The sequence below is a fragment of the Anastrepha ludens genome, chromosome 2 (genome assembly GCF_028408465.1).
Source record: "Anastrepha ludens isolate Willacy chromosome 2, idAnaLude1.1, whole genome shotgun sequence".
NCBI classification, from domain to species: domain Eukaryota; kingdom Metazoa; phylum Arthropoda; class Insecta; order Diptera; family Tephritidae; genus Anastrepha; species Anastrepha ludens.
Genome location: NC_071498.1, coordinates 31020610 through 31040459, shown reverse-complemented (window position 1 = coordinate 31040459; position 19850 = coordinate 31020610). Strand labels below are relative to the sequence as shown.

The following is a 19850-nucleotide window of genomic DNA, read 5'->3' as shown; positions in this document are numbered from 1 at the left end:
GGGGAGGTGAAAACCAAAATGTTAACTTCACCGTATTTAGAAGATGCAGTTGATTCAATTTCTGCAACTGCTCGTCATAGAGGTAAACAGCTACTCAGAAGACTATGTCGTCAACTCAAAAATCGCTAGGTTTTCAGCAACATCAATAACATATTAGTTTGTTAAACAAGTTTTTTGCCTTTTCTGGTTATTATTCACCGTTTGTTATCTTTATTTCTTTGTATGATTTACTCTTTCGTTTGGGTGACAGCTAATTTCGATCAATTTCAGACAAAGATAAGGGAAGATAACGATTTGTTCGTAATTCTCAAGATAATTGAAACTGAGATAATACTTACAAATGAGATAATTTGTTCAAAAACTTTAATACGGCGAATTACATAATTCGAAGAGTATTTGAGGCGTGAATTACGACTGCGAGAGCCGATTACATTAAACTACTCCCGTTCGTACAGTAATGGATAATTATTTCAGCTACTCAACGAGTACAACGCATTCATCAATTATGCAGTTCTACGCTACAATTCCCTTTCTTATATAAGTTTATTATTAATTAATTTATCTTAAGTACACGAGTCTATTGGCCATCCGAAGCATACTTGTGAGAGTAACTTTGGCTGTTATGCCACGTAATTTCGCGGGTATTCTTATAATACGTTCACATATAAGTAGATTATCTACTTTTTCGATCTTTACTCCGAATCTGTAATTAAAAAGCGAGCTTACCCACACAAATTTTCTGCCCCGAAATCTGGGGTTATAAAATAATCGTACATTATTACCATACTTTTTTATATACAGCCCTTTGTTATCGATAATTATTTTTACTAATGTGAAGAGAAACGTCAAGGAAAAACTAAATAAAATGGATGCTGGCAAATAAAACATATCTGTAAGCATAATTCTAATAAAAGTTTGTTAAATATCATTAATTATTATAAAATGTAATATAGAATTTCCCATGCGTATTGCTGCCCTAATTTTTTGCAACCTCAGTAAACGTCGTATACGGATTTCCTCCAACTGTTTATTATTAGCAGCTAATAGCGCAATTAAATTAGCTATTCCTTCTTCTAGTATTTTCTTCATATCGTTAGTAATAATTAAAAAAAACCAAAAACACCGAAATATTCCACCAAAATAATTTATATGAAGAAAAACCTCACAAAGCAGTATTGACAGCTGATTGTAAATTTTCCAGGTAATCTGCGATATTTGAACGGGTAGATTAATTTGGTGGATTTATAGGTGATAAATGCATATGTGAACAAATTTTTATGGCAGATATATTCTGCCAGGCTCACCGAACCATCGTGCTCCAAGCATACAAATTGAGACAACTAGAATAAATTAAAACATCGATTATAAAAAATTAAAAGAAAGACATAGCAGTTAAAAATTAACTACATATAAGGAGTGTACATATTAAAAAATATAAATAACTTGAAAGAGGTCAGCGCATATATAGTTTACAGGCTTTTAGGTCTTTGAATGTTGCCTTATTGCAGCGGAACCGGTTTTTCAATATTCAGTTATTTATTTTCTTTAAACAAAAAATATAAAAAGAGTCATAAATGAAGAATAGCTTAATAGGTGATTGTAGCCTTCTGAGCATAGACTAAGAAAGAAGTATTTGAATTAAAAAAACCACACTTCGGCAAAGGATATATTTCTTTATCTTAATGTTGCAATTAGCATGGGGACTTACTAAATATATTTTTGAAAAAAATTATTTATTTTAAGTAAGTTCTCGCCGCTCTTGTTATGTTATTGAATGATTGTTAACGTTTTCTTTATAATTCAGTCATCATGCGTTTATGATGTCATAACAAAAGCAACTGGTTGTCAAACTCAAACCCAAAGAGATAACGAAACGGCCAGCATGTAATAGGCCCGTCACAATGGGTCATTCAGTTTTGGTCAAGGCGTATCTATAGAAGGTGGTGTGTTTAGAGTATTTGATTTTTCCGCTTCCATTCGTCTTTCGCGGGACAGTCTAATTTTATCTATTTGTTCATTCACCCCATTTCCCTTGACAGTTCTAAATTTAAAAATGTTGTTGTTGCTCGAACGCCCCCAGCTTGAATAGATTCGCTTTGATTTTGGGTTTTGATTAAGGTGAATCCATGCAACATCGTATCAGTAAAACAAGTTGCATCTTTCTTGCCTACGATCTGCTTTTATTGTTGTCGCTCGAATTGTTTGTTAGTCTATATTCAGATTGATATTTTTACTTTCAACCTAACAAATATATGTAAATTCAGTTTTTATACTTCTGCTATCCATGCGCGTTGCTTTTTGGTGTAAGCTGCCTTTTAATAATTTGCTCAAGTTGCTAATTAAGTTCGGGTTATATTGTGTATATCCCCTATATATAATAATAATAATTCGCACAAGAGAATAAAAACCAGAGCAAAAACCATGGGCAAAAACAAAAATCTTAGGAAGCTTAAAATTGAGGCAACACTGAAAGCAGTCACGGTTGACATTTGCTGAGAAGAAAAGGCAAAGCACAAAAAAGAAAGGAAAAGAACAAGTGGTGAGAAAATATTACACCCGTTAATTTAACGGCAAAAATAAAATAAAATATTGCAGTAAAATTAAGAATAAGTCTTAAAACATAGAATTAGATTAGTAATAAACATTTTAAGGTTGAAAGTGTATGAAAAAGGCGCGATCTAATGTCAATAACCGTAAGTAGAATGGGACCACTTCCGTATAAAGATAGTTTAGGAAAAGGCAGAGACTGACGAAAGCGAATAGTGGCAGCAAAGTGAATGCGAAAAATAAAATACGATATTGGTGATTATTTTTAGACAAAATAAAATAAATCTAGCAAAAGCAGGGTGGGGACACAACATCTGTGAATTAGTTGACAATAAACATTTGTTTTCTTTCACTGAAAAACCACCTGCATTGTAGTAATAAAATTACAATTTACAATTTTATAATATGATTATCTCGGAGCGTTGCTGCTGTTACTATATGTCAACTTGATTGGCATTGTAGAGCTATTACTCGCCAGTCTCACTTTCCATTTTCGTTAAACAAGTCTTTGTTCTTCTATGTACTTTCCCAACGCTCACCTTTTATTGTTTCTGGGCCACTGCTGTTATATGATTTACTGAATACGCTGACGATACTGCCGCTGCGATTGCTGTGTCATTCCAACACTCCCTATGTTTTGTGCGGCCTTTCCCCTGTATGTCTGACTTGCATGCATGCCATCGTACGACGGTGTTTCTATTCATATTACAGCTATTACGAGGTGGCAAGCAAAAGACGAAATCTTGTGTAGGAATGACCGTGATGGCCAAAACTTCAATAGCAGAAATATGTGAGAATGCAAAGCTGGCGCGTGACATGGCGTATACCGGCAACTATGACTCGGCATGCATATACTATGAAGGACTAGGCGGTATGTTAGATCGCATGGTTAAATCAACAACTGATTCACTGCGTAAAAGCAAATGGAAATTGGTGAGACAATTAAACATATATAAATAATTAATTTTTTTAACTTTATCTCTTGAACATAGATCGCACAGCAAATTGAAAAAGAATACTCCCAAATGAAAGCCATACAACGAACACTATCAGAAATGACGCTCGATTTGCAGAATACACCGTTTGCACACAAATTAAAAACCCAAATCAGCGAAGACGAGACAAAAGATCCAGCAGCGTGGTTTCGTCCTGATCCCGATATTTGGACACCACCACCCAAAGATCCTGACGTATGGGGTCCACCACGCACAGAAAAGTATGCTATTATGCCAATATAATCATGAATAAGATAGAGTTAAAATCTTTTAATTACCACAGACCCGCGGTCCAAAATCGAAGCCGTAGTAGTATACCTAATAAAAAACTCACAGGAGGTGTAGGAAAAAGCATAATACCACAGCGCAATAATGCCGGCGCTGCAGGCGCAAATAGACGCACTATAGCTGGAAGTGGTGGGAGCACTGCACGCGGCGGAAATTTAACGCAGTACAATGGGCGTTCTACTTCATCAACATCGAGCAGAAAAACGACACACTCGAGCAATGGTGGTAGTGGCAACATGTCGGCTGTGGCCGACAACTGCGGTTCAAAAGACGAAGAAAATCGCGATGAAGAGGCGGTGGAAAGCGAGGAGAAGGAGGAAAAGAAATTCCAGCCGAGCTCTCACATGGAAGCAGAACTTGTGGATATATTAGGTGTGTTTAAAATACATATAACATTTTAGTAATTATTATTTAATTAATTTATATATTTTTATTATTTTAAAGAGCGTGATATACTTCAGCGAAATCCAAAAGTACGCTGGAACGACATAGCCGATCTACATGACGCTAAACGTTTGCTGGAGGAAGCTGTTGTGCTACCCATGCTAATGCCGGACTATTTTAAGGTGGGTAGGAAGCTTGGTAAAGGCTTAAGCTCGAATGTGTAGGGTCATGAATGTGTACCGTAAATTTACGAGTTTTTCTTAAACCATAAACTAAATTGATGAATTTGTGTAAAAATTAAAAATCGGCGATTTTGGGGCTTACCTATATTATCAAATTTAATTCATTTCGTTTTTGAGATTAGCGTTGATTTAGAATAATGTATTCTATTTTTGTGAATAACAAGTTGAGATAAAATATTTGAGCAATAATACGCGATCTCGGTCAACTTGTTTACTGTGTATGACTCATAGCTGCTTCGTTGCCAATGAGGAAAAAATTATGCTACTTTTTTATTTTATGTATATTTTTTTTTTAATGTTTAATAACAATTTTTAGGGTATACGACGGCCATGGAAGGGCGTACTCATGGTTGGACCCCCCGGCACCGGTAAAACTATGTTGGCTAAAGCTGTGGCAACAGAATGCGGCACCACTTTTTTTAATGTATCGTCTTCGACGTTGACTTCTAAATATCGTGGTGAATCAGAGAAAATGGTACGTTTATTGTTTGAGATGGCGCGATTCTATGCGCCGAGCACAATTTTCATAGACGAAATTGATTCGCTTTGTTCACGTCGTGGTTCCGAGTCGGAACATGAGGCTTCACGTCGTGTCAAATCAGAGCTGTTGGTGCAAATGGATGGAGTGGGAAGCGAAGAGGCCACAAAGGTGGTCATGGTATTAGCTGCCACCAATTTCCCATGGGACATAGATGAAGCGTTACGACGCCGTTTGGAGAAACGTATTTACATACCGTTACCAACAGATGAGGGACGCGAAGCATTGTTGAAGATTAATCTCCGCGAAGTGAAGGTGGACGAAAGTGTAAATTTGTCTGAAATCGCGAAGAAGCTAGAGGGTTATTCGGGTGCTGACATTACCAACGTTTGCAGGTGCGTTAGACACTAAATATAAGTGCTTGAGAAATTTGGTGTATTGACTTTCTTTTCGTAGGGATGCTAGCATGATGTCGATGCGTCGAAAGATTGCTGGTCTCACGCCGGAGCAGATACGGCAATTGGCTACAGAAGAAGTTGATCTTCCCGTTTCGAATCAGGATTTCACCGAAGCCATTAGCCGCTGCAATAAAAGTGTATCGAAAGCGGATCTGGAAAAATACGAAAAATGGATGAATGAATTCGGTTCGTCATGATGACTTTACGCCCATGTCATGTTGACTTTACCGCATTCGCTGCAGTAAGATGTAGCATTTAATTTACAAATAACTATAATGTAGAAATTGAAAATTGTACGTTTAGCCAAAATCTGGCTGTAATGCAATTTCGTTTTGATTAGCTAAGCTAGAAGTATTGAATGAGTCGGATATCGAAATTAAGCAACAAAATGGGTCTAATTTTATAAAATTTGCAATTAATAATACTAACAAACCCAAACTTAAAGCGATTATATCCAAAAAAAAAAAAAAAGAAAAAAAAGATAATAAAATAAAATCTTCAATTTTGCAATTAACACTACAGGAGGTAGTTTATGATTCACGATTTCGATAGTGAAAAGTTTGCGCAGCTGGAATTGATTACTATTAAGTTATTGTTTTTTCTAGTTCAACTTAAAGATTTTTTATTTGGTTTTAGCGCGGAATCGCAGGACCGTTAATATACTACAACTTTTATATGCAAACTTATTTAGCATTTACAGAATGAATTTTCCGCCAATTTGCGGCTTGTTTATTTGAAACTTTTTAGAACAAAATAAAGATTCTATTTTGGGTTGTGATGTTTTCTCACAACTGCACAATGTTTTTAAATAATTGCAGTTTGATGCACTGACCTTTTTAATTTATATTAAAGCACAATTACTATGGTTTTAAAGTAAGCAAACGAAAGCAAGCGACATTTCTATTAATAGAGGTTCAGGCCACAAATAGTTGTAAATAATGTTTTTTTTTTATTAATCCCAAAGCAGGAAATTATCTACAAACGAATGTACTTGTGAAAATCGTACTCTTTATCACTTCGTAACATTTCAACAATACTAGAATACTTTATAAATAAGGGTATTTATTTTTATGTTTAAAATATATCGCTGTTATATGAACATCTACTATAATTTTTGTCCTGTCCATTGTTTAAAAAATTGATCAATGCCCACCAGCTTTATTGTTCAAAGGCAGTATATGCTAACTGGCGTTTTGCAGCTAATATGGGCGTGGCGGTGGCATTGGCATCATGGGCCCCAATGGGTATGGCACACCAGCTCCACCTGGAGTTGGATAAAAGCCACTGTTTGGTAATAAATTGCCATAGGCAGGCATTGCGCCACCCATGCTACCACGTTGCGCAGCTGGTGTTTGTCTCCGCATAAGCTCTTGCATTTTCTCCGCTTTGAGCTTGCGTAGGTGCATTGTTTTGCGTGTTGCTAGAAATTCGTCTAGGAATGCTTCCACTCCAATTTCATTGTCTGTGAATTGCTTTATTAAGGCATCAGTTCCTTCCTCGCTTTCTGCAGCTGCTGTTTGTATTAATGCCAATGCTGTCTCCTGATTCACATTGCCCGACTTCTCTTTCATTTCTGCTAATTTATCCTGCACGGCCTGACAACACTGTTTGGCCTCCTCGAGCAGTTCATTAACTTTGCCACGCAATTCTATGATTGTTGGTTCTTTTTCAATATTACTCTCGGCCTTCGAGCGATTTTCGAGGAGTAGGTTGTCTTTTTGAGATTTAAGGTTTTCTAGAACTTCGCTCACTTTTTCCTCCAGTTTTTCGTCATCGTTGAGCAAATCCTTGAGTTCGTCTGACGAAAGTGGTGCTATCGATGATTGCATCTGATTCAAGTATTCTTGATACATGATGCTTGGTGTGTTGAAATGTTTTACCAATTTATTTAACCAAAATTAGATTTTAAAATTATATTTCCCCTTCGCGTTATTTCTTTATTTCTGCAATTGCGACTTCAACAATTTGACATTTGCCAAACAGGAATTCTGTACGAATTTAACAAGTTTAGTGTTGCCATGTCGATAAACGGTACCGAAATAGATAATATAGATTGGATGAATTTTTTGTATATAATATTTTGCAACATTAATTCATTAATTGCATGCCTTTTGATAATAACGCCCATGCGAATAATTTCTATTATTGGAAAGAGTTGAGTAATTGTAAAATAATAAGTTATATACAACGGTATTAGGAAGCGTTAAACCTTCGCGGTTGGCATGTCGATTCCATTGGATTGTGGATATAATTGGATGAAGTCCACATTCGTTTGGTGGTATTCTTTGCTGGCAATGCTGTACAAACACTTCCATTCGCGTGCGCCATTTTGATATATCCGTGTATTTCGGCGTAATGCATTTGACTGAAAATTTAAATAAAATACACTAATTTAAAGCAAAAGAAGGTGTTAAAAACGTTAATTAAAGGTGCAGCAATAAGAAAAGTGTATAAATTTGAATAAAACGATGTGAATTTGAGTGAAAAGTGCGTTTGAAAAAACGGACTAGCAGAAAGTGAAAAATTTTCAGACGACTACATAAAAATTTGTTCGTGCCCCGAAAGCGAAGCGGAGCGTTTCTTCGGTCTCGTGTATTTAACGCACATAAAGGAAAAAAGAAAATCGAAAATTGCCAACTTTCCCCGTGAAAAACTTTGAAAATGTATAATAATCGAGTGGCGGTATAAATGCAGATAATTGATAAACTTTTAGAATCGACTGGGATAGGTGTAAGTTGGCGTAATAAAGGTGTGTATATGAGTTGATTGAAAAACTGTGAAACTGTTTATGTGAAAGTGATAACCACAAATGGGAATGAATTGTTTTGCAATAGTATTGATCAATTCATACTTCCATAGTCTAAAGGTGCAAATAAAAACAGGTACGGCAAGAAACAAGGTTCGCTTGGCATAGAAAATTGCATACATTTGCTGGATGATCTGAATGAATCGTCTGCGCAGGCAGAAATAGCCGAACAGCCTCCGGGTGGAGTCCTCGCCACAATTTTGATATCGCCTGAGGCATAAAACTGGGAAGCGGGGTCGTCACTACCCTCTTTCCCAAATTAATTGCAAAATTAAGGAGAGAATATAAAGAATTTGGTGTCGACATTGCACACTAATAAAAGTCATCGACGAATGAAGTTAAAGGAATTGAAAAAAGTGGAAAAGGAGCAGACGTAAAAATACAACCAAGAAATAAGAAATCAAATGCAAAGAATAAGCAAAAGCAGAAACTCGTTTTGTTTTCTTTTTTAGTACAACGTTCGTAGTACCATCGTTCAGCAGAAGTGAAGATTGTCGTCGGCGGTGGCCATCGTTGCTGCATAGTAATTGTTGTTGCCATCGTCACTGTGTACATATTTATGTCTCTCTCACACCTATTGGAGTGTAATGGTAAAAAAAGCCGCATGCGAGTGGGATACATAGAAAGCGGGTAGGGAACAACGAAAAACAAAACAAAGCACAATATAGCAGAACAGTAGCAGCATATTAAAGTCATAAACGACGACAAATAATAGGAAAAGGCAGATCGTGAAAAGTAATGCAAAGCAAAGCCGTTGTCTTATTCGAAATGTTTATGTAGTGAATTGGTGAGAATTGCTGGTGAAAAGTCGTGAGTGTATCGAGCACACAAACGAGCGGATAGGTGGCAAAGAAGAAAGGAAAAGCCGTATACAGATTGTTGGTGATTATTCGGACAGTTTTTGTTACAAGTCTTTTTCAGCACAAACAACGTAGAGCGACATTGCATAGCGAACTCTGTACACGTTCGAATATTTTACTTGGTTAAAGCAGCTTTGACAGTGCTGTCTACCTCATTACCTCGGCATGTGTATTTGTATGTGCGCGCCGTTGCAGTGATGATTTAAATGCGTAAGTATAGTTTATGAAATAATACTAATAAAACAAGTTTTAACTTACCATTTGAATTAACCGACTTTATGATAAAGTCTAGTAAAGCGATGGGCCTGTAAGCGAATTAGTTATATAGGATATATTCCTTACATTTAGAGAAGAAGAAGATAGCGATCCCCTCATCGTAGTTTATTCTTTCAGAGATAAGTACCTAAAAAATGTTATTGATAAAATTGTGAAACCGTCCCTAATCATCATATAACATCTCACTCTTCGTAGTTCTTTTTATGTCCCAGCTATATAAGAATAATAGGAGGCCGTCATAGCCAAATGGGGGGCGCATGAATACCGTTCTGCAAGGCTCAGGAAACACCAAACGATAGAAAGTTTTTTTTTCCTAAAAGCGGCCACCCCTCATAGACAATTTCAAACATCCGAGTGTATTTCTGTCATTAAAAGCCCTTTGGGGACGGCATAAAACTATAAGCCCTTTTAGTTGTCGAATAATATTCAGCGCACACCACACAAATAACATTTCTACCACATTCATTTTGTGCGAATTAGAAGCTCCTGCAAAGTGAGAATTAAATTCATACCTTCTGGATACATTCGAGAAATTATTATTATTTATGCAATCGGGGTCGAATTGATTGTTTTTTGTGGGTGAAATAAATTTATTCTGTCCATTTGGACAGATACTGATTTTGGAAATAAACGATTTTCGAATGAGTGTTTTAGTGATGGCTACAAGAAAGTTCCTTTAAAGTCCATTCATACATCAGATTCCTTATACCCCGGTTGACAGAGCGATTTTGTTTTGCACAATTAATACATTTTATTTGAATAAAATGGTTTATATTTAAAAATTTTCCGCGGTTTTAGACGTAATTAAGTTGATTATATTTTCTTAAAAAAGGGCGATTTTATTTCTGAATACTTTCGATGGTAATATGTTGCCAAATTAACTTTTAAAAAATATTTTCATTGTTCACATGTGTTGCCATTAAAATGCAACACTGAGCGCGTGCGGCAACAACGAGCTGTTAAGTATTACGATATTACGACGTACAATACGAACCGACTGCTGCAAATATGTTGATTTCAGCTATCCAAAGTAAAAAGTCCGGGAACCATACGAACGTACGTACGTACTTTCGACTCGCCTCGATTGCGTGGTGTGGATACATTAGGAATTAGTGTTATTTACTTGGAATTTGTGTGAATTAATTAATAAAATTTACAAGAACTGTAATTAAATATATAAGCTTGCGTTGTGTGAAAGTGGAATCTAAAAATATTTTCTCTGTGCTGTGTAATATGAAACATAAAATACGACTTAGGAAAAAAATCATTAAAATCCTCTTTTCGCGTTGCACAAAATCTCGCACAAGTATCTGCCATGCAAACATAAGTGTGACGGGTACAGCAATATGTCTGTATGTACATATATTGTGAATATGCTAGCAAGAGACATCGAGTGTGACAGCACGATAACATAACACAACAACAGCAATTCGAACACACAGATATTTTGTGAGAGCGCGTTTGCCGCAGCCGTTGTCTTGTCGCTGTTTGCTTGCCTGCCTGTTTGACGGCCGAGAGTTTCAACTACGAAAGTGGGAAGAAATAGTAGGGTAAAAGAACTTGTCACGGGTTGCGGAGCGGAGTAGAGTAGAAGAGTGGAAGAGTACTGTCGTGGTCGGGTGGTGTGTAACGCTGAGACGTGCCGTAATGTGTCGCTTCACATTCGTTCCATTAGTATGGTTTTTCTGACTTAATTTCTACTACTATTTTATGGTGTATCATTTTATTGCTGTTGTTGCATGAATGTTGGATATTTGCTGTTGTTGTTATAAATTGCCATTGTGTCGTGTCGCTGATATCGTCAATGGCTGCTGATTCCGACGTTTCTTATTTTATTGACGGTTTTGCACTATAACAACGATTTGCTTCTACTTTCCACACCATGTAAATACCTTTGGAAAAAGTATATAATATATATATATGTATAAAACTGCACTAAAAGCGCCATAGAAAAAATAAACATATTTACATTTGCACTTGGGGTGTTGGCAATTAAAAATCATTTCGGAATTAATACATACACGGAAAATAGACGAATGTATACACATTCATAGCCGAACAACTAAGCAAGTCAAAACGACTAGAACAGCAACGCAAGAAATTTTTAATGAAAATGATTTTCAGCAGTATTTGCGTTTTATTATCACTGAAAATCAAGATTAAAATCTAATTGATTAATGTGAGTAAAATGACTAAAGTAAGGAAAGTTCTCAATAAATCTGTACTTTTTTCTTATTTTTCCCGGACGGAATTTGGTGGGTAAACCTACAATAAATTTGTAGATTGAGATTCAGTAAATCTAAACTGGTTTATTCAATAGAAATTCAGATAGAGCTCGTTTTTATTGTTGAAAAATGTTAGCGTGAGACAACCAGCCCTATATGAGTATCTGATTTTTCACCCTCCCAGTTTTTAATTTCACTTCATTTGATGAAAAATGATTACATGAACAGTGTCCAGCTTCCTCTCGGAGCCTTGAAACCATGTGATTTATCGCTTTTATTAACAATTTTTGTTTAACAGCGTAATGTAATCGACATATAGCTCGACCAACATATCGCTCGGACATTAGAAATATGTCTTAGTCCCTAAATGTTTTTAGTAAATGCCTGCATGGATGTGGTGACTATAAACAGTGAGGATTCGTCAATTGAAACCTCTATGAGTATAGTTTTATTAAATTGTTATCACAATAACAAGATAGAAGGTATAGTTTCACCTGAATTTGGTCACTTGTTTAATTACCGAAGTTTGAAATATCAACCTTTCATTTTATTTTGTTATTGTCGACTGTGTAAGTAGTGTATATCAAAAGCTTTTTCTTGTTTATTTATAGAAGAAATGGTGTGTCCTGTCAGCATTTTTAACATAACTTTAATCATTCACCTACATTATTACCGGCATAAAGCTGTGTTTTAGGTACAATATTTTAAAATGATATGTTTTATGTTTGAAACAATCTTGCAGTAGCTGTATTAAGAAATGCCGTAAACTAAATACGGTCATTTAAAAATTTCTACATCTTTAAAAATAATTTTTTTTTATGACCAGCTAAACTGCAGTTCTTTCTGGCCTATGCTGTAGCTAAAAGCGGCACATCCCATTTTGACCTACAAATTGTGATTTTGCATGTATGGCCCCGAATTGCTCCAAGGAATACATCAATAATAATAAAATGTAGTTAACCTATACGAGCCTTATGAACATTTTCCCTCCAAAATGTATCTTTCTATCTGTAGTAGTTTTTAATAGGAATGAAATACCATTATTTAATCTAAATCTGTCTGTTCATAGAAATTACTTTAAAACTTAAAATATATATAGCTCCTAAACATAAATATTTATACAAAGAGTACAAGCAATATTTAAGCCACCTTTCCGCTTTAATGAGGCTTCAAGTTTTAAGGCGCATACATACGTATATTTTTCATCCCATTTTTTATGCATCTTTTCATTTTTAATATTTTTAAATTTATTATATTACCATTTTAGATAATTCTGCAGCGCAGTTGCAGCGGCCGTTGAAGGAAACTACAAGCCTCTTACAACAGCAACTGCAAACAAAATATTCCTCTTGGATTGAGTCAAAGAAGTAATGAATGAGAAAATAAAATCACCCTCTGGGCAGGGTGGTGCAGCTGGAGGTGGAGGTGCTGGGCCGCCGAGTGGATCTGGTGGGCCTGTTGGATCTGGCGGACAAAGCAGCGGCGGTAATGGTGGTCCTGGTGTCAGTGTTCCGGGTGGTCCAGCTCCACCCAACTCAGCGATAGGCGGTGGACCGCCCACTGGTGGTCCCCCCGCACCAAATAATGGCAGTGATCAACAGCAACAAACAGTTCCACATGCATATGGACCGCCAGGTAGTGATCCAGCAGCGGCAATATCGCACTATCATCTACATCAACAACCGCATCCACAACAACATCTACCGCATCAGCAGGGTGGCCCTGGTGGCCCTGGCGTCCCCCAAAATCCCGGTGAACATTCTCAGAAAGATGAATATGGACAAAGCCCATTGGGAGGACCTCCACCTCCACCTCCTGGTGGACATCATCCTGTTTATGGACGTTATCATCATCCAGATCCAAATATAGATCCTTATCGCTATGGACATTCTCCAATGCAACAACCACCTCCTGGTGGTAAACCACAACAGCAGCCAGGTCCGCCGACAGGACCTGGTGGCGGCATTGCTTCGCCCAGTCGGCCACCGCAACAGCGATATATTCCAGGCCAGCCACCACAAGGTCCTACACCCACACTGAATTCGTTGCTACAGTCGTCGCATCCACCGCCTCCACCACAACATCGTTACGCGAATAGTTATGATCCGCAACAGCAACAGCAGCAACAAGTTGCACAACAGCAACAACAGGGCGGACCTCAGGGTCCACACGGACCACCACCGCCTCCACATCAGCCATATGGAGCGCAACAAGGATGGGCACCACCACCACGTCCATACAGTCCACAATTGGGACCGTCGCAGGCCTACCGAACGCCACCACCGGTAAGTAGAAATCAATACAGTATTTATAAAACTAGGTAACACCAAACCTCTAAATAAACCCAATTGCTCTTCATAAATGTAGTGTTGATCCATATTTGTTCCTTCAATGTGTTAATTTTTTAATTCAATGAAAAGTGCCAACCATGAGCATATAAAGATCTATGTATACAGACAAAGTTTACTGATTCCAATCGATCGAAGTACTTCTTGGGCATTACATACGAGGGACTTTCTAAGTAGACTACTTATTTTTTTTTTTTGTTGAAATCTAGAAAGAACAGAAGGCCTACAATAATTTAGTTGTCAGATGCATTAAGTAAGCATAATAAAGTAAGATTATATAAACATCGGACTAAAATGAACTTAGTGATTGTGCTGCTTTTTCATTCGTTCGTCCGCAAGATTTAGTTTATATGTAGAAAAAAGGTTTTAAAGCATAATTCTAATACAATGTTAAACAAAGAGATAGTCGTACATAACCCTTTTCTGAAATTTCTCATATTAGATCTCTTCTATTCGCCACTTCTGTGCTCGGCTAACTTAATGAAAAAATTTGCATGTGAAAGCAACAATAAAGTTATGGAGCAAGATTCGCCTCTAGCGAGTATGGTTAGGCCTCATAAATGTGGTATAACTCACTATTTTACAGACAAATGTAATTAAAGCAGCTCTCTTCTAGCGCTGCCAAGATATGTTTATTTACACCAGTTACTTCATTTATTCGCTACTTGCTAATGCTTGGCGCAAAGAAGAGACGTATTATATCGTCCCCTTAGTATTAAAATAGCCTATAAATTTTTTGATGTTTTGAGAAAATGAATTTCAAACTTTTTGTCGAAAGTAGCTCTCACTCAAATCTCGTTATGTCTGTAAATATTTATTATTTTTTGACTGACGTTTTGACCCACTTTGTGGAACTAGAATTTGACAAAATTTTGACCACATATAAAATCGACGATGGAGAATCCAAAAATTCAATAAAATAATAGCCTTTGAGCACATAGGCTATTGTTATACTAAGGGGACGATATATTAACTACATAAAGTTAAAATTGGAGAGTCCGAAAGCTATAAAAAATATTTGTTCATTTTGTATGGCTTAAAATAAAGAAAATATTAGACTAGCAAGGATAGTAAAACATTTATTGGGAAGACGGAGATCATGAACCTTGTAGACGTATAACAATATTTACGCAATGAAAAATTTATTCAACACTATTTTTTTCGAGATCTTATGTATTTTATTCTTCTATTTTTCCTTCAAATATGTATCTGCGTATATTCCAAAGGCCAAAACGTGATAAACTAAAGTAATTTAATTTGATCATAAGAGAAATTTAGATAAAAACAAATGTAAGCGATGTGCAATTTAAAATAAAGAAACAACAACAAAACCTAATCTACATTACTCCCACAAAAGCAAAACAATGTCAAATACCAAAAGAAAACAATATCTGGCTTATCAATGCAGGAAAGTCGCAACCGGCAAAATTTAGAATTTTTCCACATATAAACAAACAACTAGCCAGCCGGCCGTTGTTTTTCTAGTTGGGGTATCCCATGCGCTTACTCATGCCAAAGAGACAAATTCAAATATACAATTATACATACTTATGTATGTATGTACATTCGTTGAGTTCATACCCTCGTGCTACATTCATTCATTTATTCATTTAGTTAGTCGTTGAGTAAAATTTGCCGCCTTAAATCATCAGCAAGGGCAGCACGGCAGTCGCAACAACAACAGGTATAAAAAATAATCACAATAAAAACATAAAAAAGCAAAAAAAAAAACATTTATAATACGTACAGAAATCAAAAGGAACTAAACCAACCAACCAATTCATATAAGCACATATTTACATACACACATACACCACATAGCATGGTATGAAAATTTGTATTACGTGGGTAATAGTAGGGACGGACATAATCGTTCAAATACAATTACCCACAGACGCGTATGCACAAACGCGTGCCATGTTGCTCAGTTTGGTCGCCGTCACCTTACATGCCGCTATATGCCATATAAATCGACATACAGACTGTCTGATATAATACAATCTTGTCTGCATTTGTATGTATTATGTATGTCGGTACATGTGTACTATTAAATGTGCCGTTGGTTTTGTTGTTGGATCGTCCTCGGTATGCACAGCTCTTTGCCACCGTAAATATATCTGTACATACATATGCACGAAAGTGTGTCAATAAATGTTTGTCGTTTTCATGAATGAAATATAAAAAAGCATCAACCAGCGCGGCGGCATCTTTTACTCAGCAACAACAACAAAACCATCGTATCAAGGGAGCACAACACAAAATGTGAAATAAAATCTTTAAGGTTGAAGTTAAGTTGAGTGTGTCAGCAGTAACCAGACCAAACCATACCAAGCCATACCGATATCGTAAGCATCAGTTCAATTTCAGCCACGACTTAAAGGGATACAAAGAAGGTAAAAATATAGCATTGACAGGAGGTGGAGGTGGGTAACAGCTTGTATTGACTAGATGTCTGGTTGGCTGGCTGGCTTGTTTATATGACGTCGATGAGTGCTTGCTCCACTTGTTGTTTCGGTTGCTGGTATTGTTTGGCCACCACGCGCACAGACAGATGCACTGATTTGGCGGCCATTCGCCCATTCGCCGGTTTATGTTGATAAAACCGACTCTGTACTCTGTGCGTGGATATTTTATTGGAACTTGTGTTTTTTCAGCTACTTCTTCTATTGTTTAGTTCAAAATGGTGAATGAAGTTGGGGTAATAATAGTGGCTTAAAGTAAATTCAAATTCTTGTCAGTCAGCTGAGCTCTTATTGAAATTTTCTTCATGCCAGTTGGTATGCATTTCTTTATAAGAAATAACAATTAAGTAGGCTTGTGTAACAATTACGATAGTGAGCGGGAAGTTTTATTTAAATATTGTATTACAAAGAATCTTATGAGTTGCTTAACAACTTGGACATTTTCATTTTGTTCACTTAAAATATTTTAATTTTTTATTTTTTTATTTTGCATTGTTATAATTTCTCACTCTACTCGATTGTTTTTTATATTCTGTGCCCTTATAACCATGTGGGCGAGAAGTTTTGCGACAGTTTCTGAATTTTGAGTAAAGTTGTCAACGAAGTGAAGTGTTTTGGAGTGGTTTTGGGAGGAAGCTAACAGTGACGTAGTGACGTCTTTTAACCTCTTGGGTACATTTGACGTTTGCGACACGGCATGCACTTGTTTGCCCAGGGAGCGGATGATGTGTTTAGTTTCAATTAATTTATTTTTGTGTTGCAATTCTAATTACCCAAATTTGATTTTTTATGTAATTTTATTTAAAATAATCAGTGAGTTTGGTTTGAATTACAGTCTTCCATTTTTCATTTTCAATAAAAGCTTCCAAATCATGTAGAGAGTTGAAAACATTAATCGGCACGTCACTCCTCATTTCCACAAAGGTTCTAATTACGCTAATGGATGAAGCAGCTTGTATCAACGTAGGTAATGCCTCCTCAGTTTCTGCCAATTCTTCAACGGTCAAATCGTGTTCATCGTTATCTGAAATAATATTTACATATTAAATTTTTGTTTGACTATAAAAAGATAAATGCTTACCAGGTTCAGCTGGAACTCCGCGACTTTCAAAAATGCTGTTGAGAATATCTTCTTCGGATGGGTTGTCCCAAGTCTGCACACCATTATCAACATTTACGTAGTCATCAAACGGTGCTTCGATATTTGCTACTTTTTTAAATGAAGACTGTAAGCAGCCAAACCCGATATTGAAAGAAGGTCCTCTTCATCCCAATGCTCAAATGGAATCTGCATAGCATCTTTTCAAAATCCAGCCTTTTTAAAACAGTTGGCAATTGTTTCTGGTTTAACATAGACATTCCATACATTGCTAAGATTTCGAACTGCTTGCAGCAAGTCTATGGTCATAACAGAATTTCCCTCATCCACTTGAGTCAATATATTCGTTAAAATTCGTTTTCTGTAACGTTGTTTCATGTTGTAGATAATGCCTTGGTCCATTGGTTGCAGTAACGAAGTCATGTTGGGAGGAAAATAAGCGAGATGAATGTTTCTCAACTTGTCTCTTACATCTTTAGGGTGGGCAGTGCAGTTATCAACAAAAAACAACACCTTTCTGTTTTGATCACAAAATTTTTTGTCGAGTTTTACAATCCATTTCGTAAAAATCTCACTGGTCATCCATGCTTTTTTGTTAAACTCATAATCGACACCTAAAGATTTTATTCCCTTGAAGCACCTCGGATTTTTGGCCTTTCCGATTACCAGCAATTTTAGCTTTTCTGATCCAGTCATATTGCTTCCCACCAGGACAGTTATTCTCTCCTTGCTTTGCTTCCCACCAAAGCATTTTTCATTTTTGAATGCCAGTGTTTTAGTTGGCAAGCATTTGAAAAACAAAGCAGTCTCGTCGGCATTAAAAATGTCGTTAATGTTGTAATTTTCAATTAATTTCGGTAAGACGTTCGTTACCCATTCATCACGGTTTTCTATGTTGGCGTCAGCACTTTCCCCACATAATGTCTTTTGAATAACGCCATGCCTACTTTTGAACTTGTCTAACCAACCTGTACTTGCCTCAAATTCGTGGTGTCCTAGTACTTCCGCAAAATCTTTGGCCTTTTGCTTCAATAATGGTCCAGATACAGGGAGATTCTTACCACGTGCAACGAGTAACCATTTCAGCATTGCTTCGTCAATATCCTCAAAATGACAAGGTCGAAGTCTTTTGCGTTTGGTATTTACTGCCAAATCCTCCGCATTTTTTAAAATCACTTCCTTATTTTTTAAAATATTTGATAAAGTACTGGGAAGAACTCCTAATTCATTGGCAATATCTTTTTTTTTTTTCTTTCCTTCATTAACTTTGTTAATCATTAATAACTTTTTTTCAAGCGAAATACTGCTTCGATGCGTCATTTTAACTTCAATCACTGAATAAAACTGTAATAGCTCAGCTCTTTCTGTTTTAATTTTGGGATTCCCCTCATAACAGTTTGTCCGCATCTAACTGTAATTTTTTGCAACAAAAAACTTTTGAAAAAATTCACTATATGGAGACAAAAACTTAGGACGCTTGAATTTACAGCTGTAAAATTTGTTCATTATATAGAAAACTTCACTGTATAGAAATCCATTATAAGGAGACTAAAATACACCGAAAGTAGAACGAAAAAGCAGTGTCTTCGAAACCAGTTCATTATAAGGAGAGCTTCATTATATGGAAGTTCACTGTAGAGAAGTTCGACTGTATATAGTATAACCAAAAAATAAAAAAATTATGATATAAAAAAATATAAAAAAATTATTATATACATTCGTATCCAAGGGGTTAGCAACAACATTTAGATTTTTATGAATTTAGACCCATTTTCAAACTACCTTTCGGTTAGTCCCTGGTTCGAGGACAGAGTTCCGCTCGGAGTTTTGTCATTGGTTGTCGAGGAGCGACCGTTATTAAAAACAACTTTTTCCATAATTTTATTTTTCATGTACTGAAGAGAAGGTATATCTATACTATACATGTGTACATATGTATGTATGCACATAGGTACAAAAGAAATGAAAGTGGTTCATTGCTAAACTAGACAATCGTTGCATTCATTAAATTAGCAGTCGTTTGAACTTTATATTTATATTCTATACATGTATGTATGTATGTATGTATGTACCTACGTACGTAATCGTATTTATTGTTTTAGCGTCGACAAGGTCATGCATTATACGTGGATACACAGATATGTACATACGTACATAGTTAAACGAGTTAACAAAAACAAGTGCTTGTATGAATGTGAGATGCAATGGTAGCAGCGCAAATTTGTCGCCGGCTACAGCTGTCGTTGATACCATTTAGAAGGTCAATAAACTAACAAAGCGTAAAAAAACATAAACACTTAGTTCTTTCGAAGGCTTATAAACTGGATTTGGGATTACGGAGGCGATGTCATGATGGGCTTGTAGCCAGATGAAGGTAGCAAG

At 36.3% G+C, this 19850-nt stretch overlaps 3 protein-coding genes across 14 annotated transcripts in view; 2 read left to right on the top strand and 1 right to left on the bottom strand.

Moving 5' to 3' along the window:
• Positions 1-2521: 2521 nt before the first annotated feature.
• Positions 2522-6204, top strand: LOC128867567 (katanin p60 ATPase-containing subunit A-like 1). Of its 2 annotated transcripts, none has more exons than XM_054108933.1 (7): positions 2522-2693; positions 3259-3480; positions 3540-3763; positions 3826-4202; positions 4275-4396; positions 4773-5329; positions 5391-6204. In XM_054108933.1, exons 1-7 carry the CDS (start codon positions 2682-2684, stop codon positions 5587-5589), a joined length of 1713 nt encoding a protein of 570 aa, XP_053964908.1. In that variant the 5' UTR covers positions 2522-2681; the 3' UTR covers positions 5590-6204. The 2 variants fall into 2 exon arrangements, with proteins under 2 accessions (XP_053964908.1, XP_053964916.1); XM_054108941.1 differs by lacking the exon at positions 2522-2693 and adding an exon at positions 2700-2802.
• A 114-nt stretch (positions 6205-6318) lies between these two features.
• On the bottom strand, positions 6319-7432 carry LOC128867582 (vacuolar protein sorting-associated protein 37B). The gene has a single exon (XM_054108952.1). The coding sequence runs from the start codon at positions 7243-7245 to the stop codon at positions 6592-6594; it is 654 nt and encodes a 217-aa protein (XP_053964927.1). The 5' UTR covers positions 7246-7432; the 3' UTR covers positions 6319-6591.
• A 249-nt stretch (positions 7433-7681) lies between these two features.
• The window catches only part of LOC128867531 (trithorax group protein osa), a 178450-nt gene continuing 166281 nt past the window's right edge, over positions 7682-19850 (top strand). For 7 of the 11 annotated variants that reach the window (XM_054108894.1, XM_054108863.1, XM_054108884.1 and 4 more), the window contains exons 1-2: positions 7682-9268; positions 12827-13844. In XM_054108894.1, coding sequence (XP_053964869.1) covers positions 12930-13844 — 915 coding nt within the window. In that variant the 5' untranslated portion in view covers positions 7682-9268; positions 12827-12929. Of the gene's footprint in view, positions 9269-10427; positions 11219-11494; positions 11514-12826; positions 13845-19850 lie in introns of those variants that run through there. The other 4 variants (XM_054108825.1, XM_054108835.1, XM_054108844.1 and 1 more) reach the window with 4 other exon arrangements.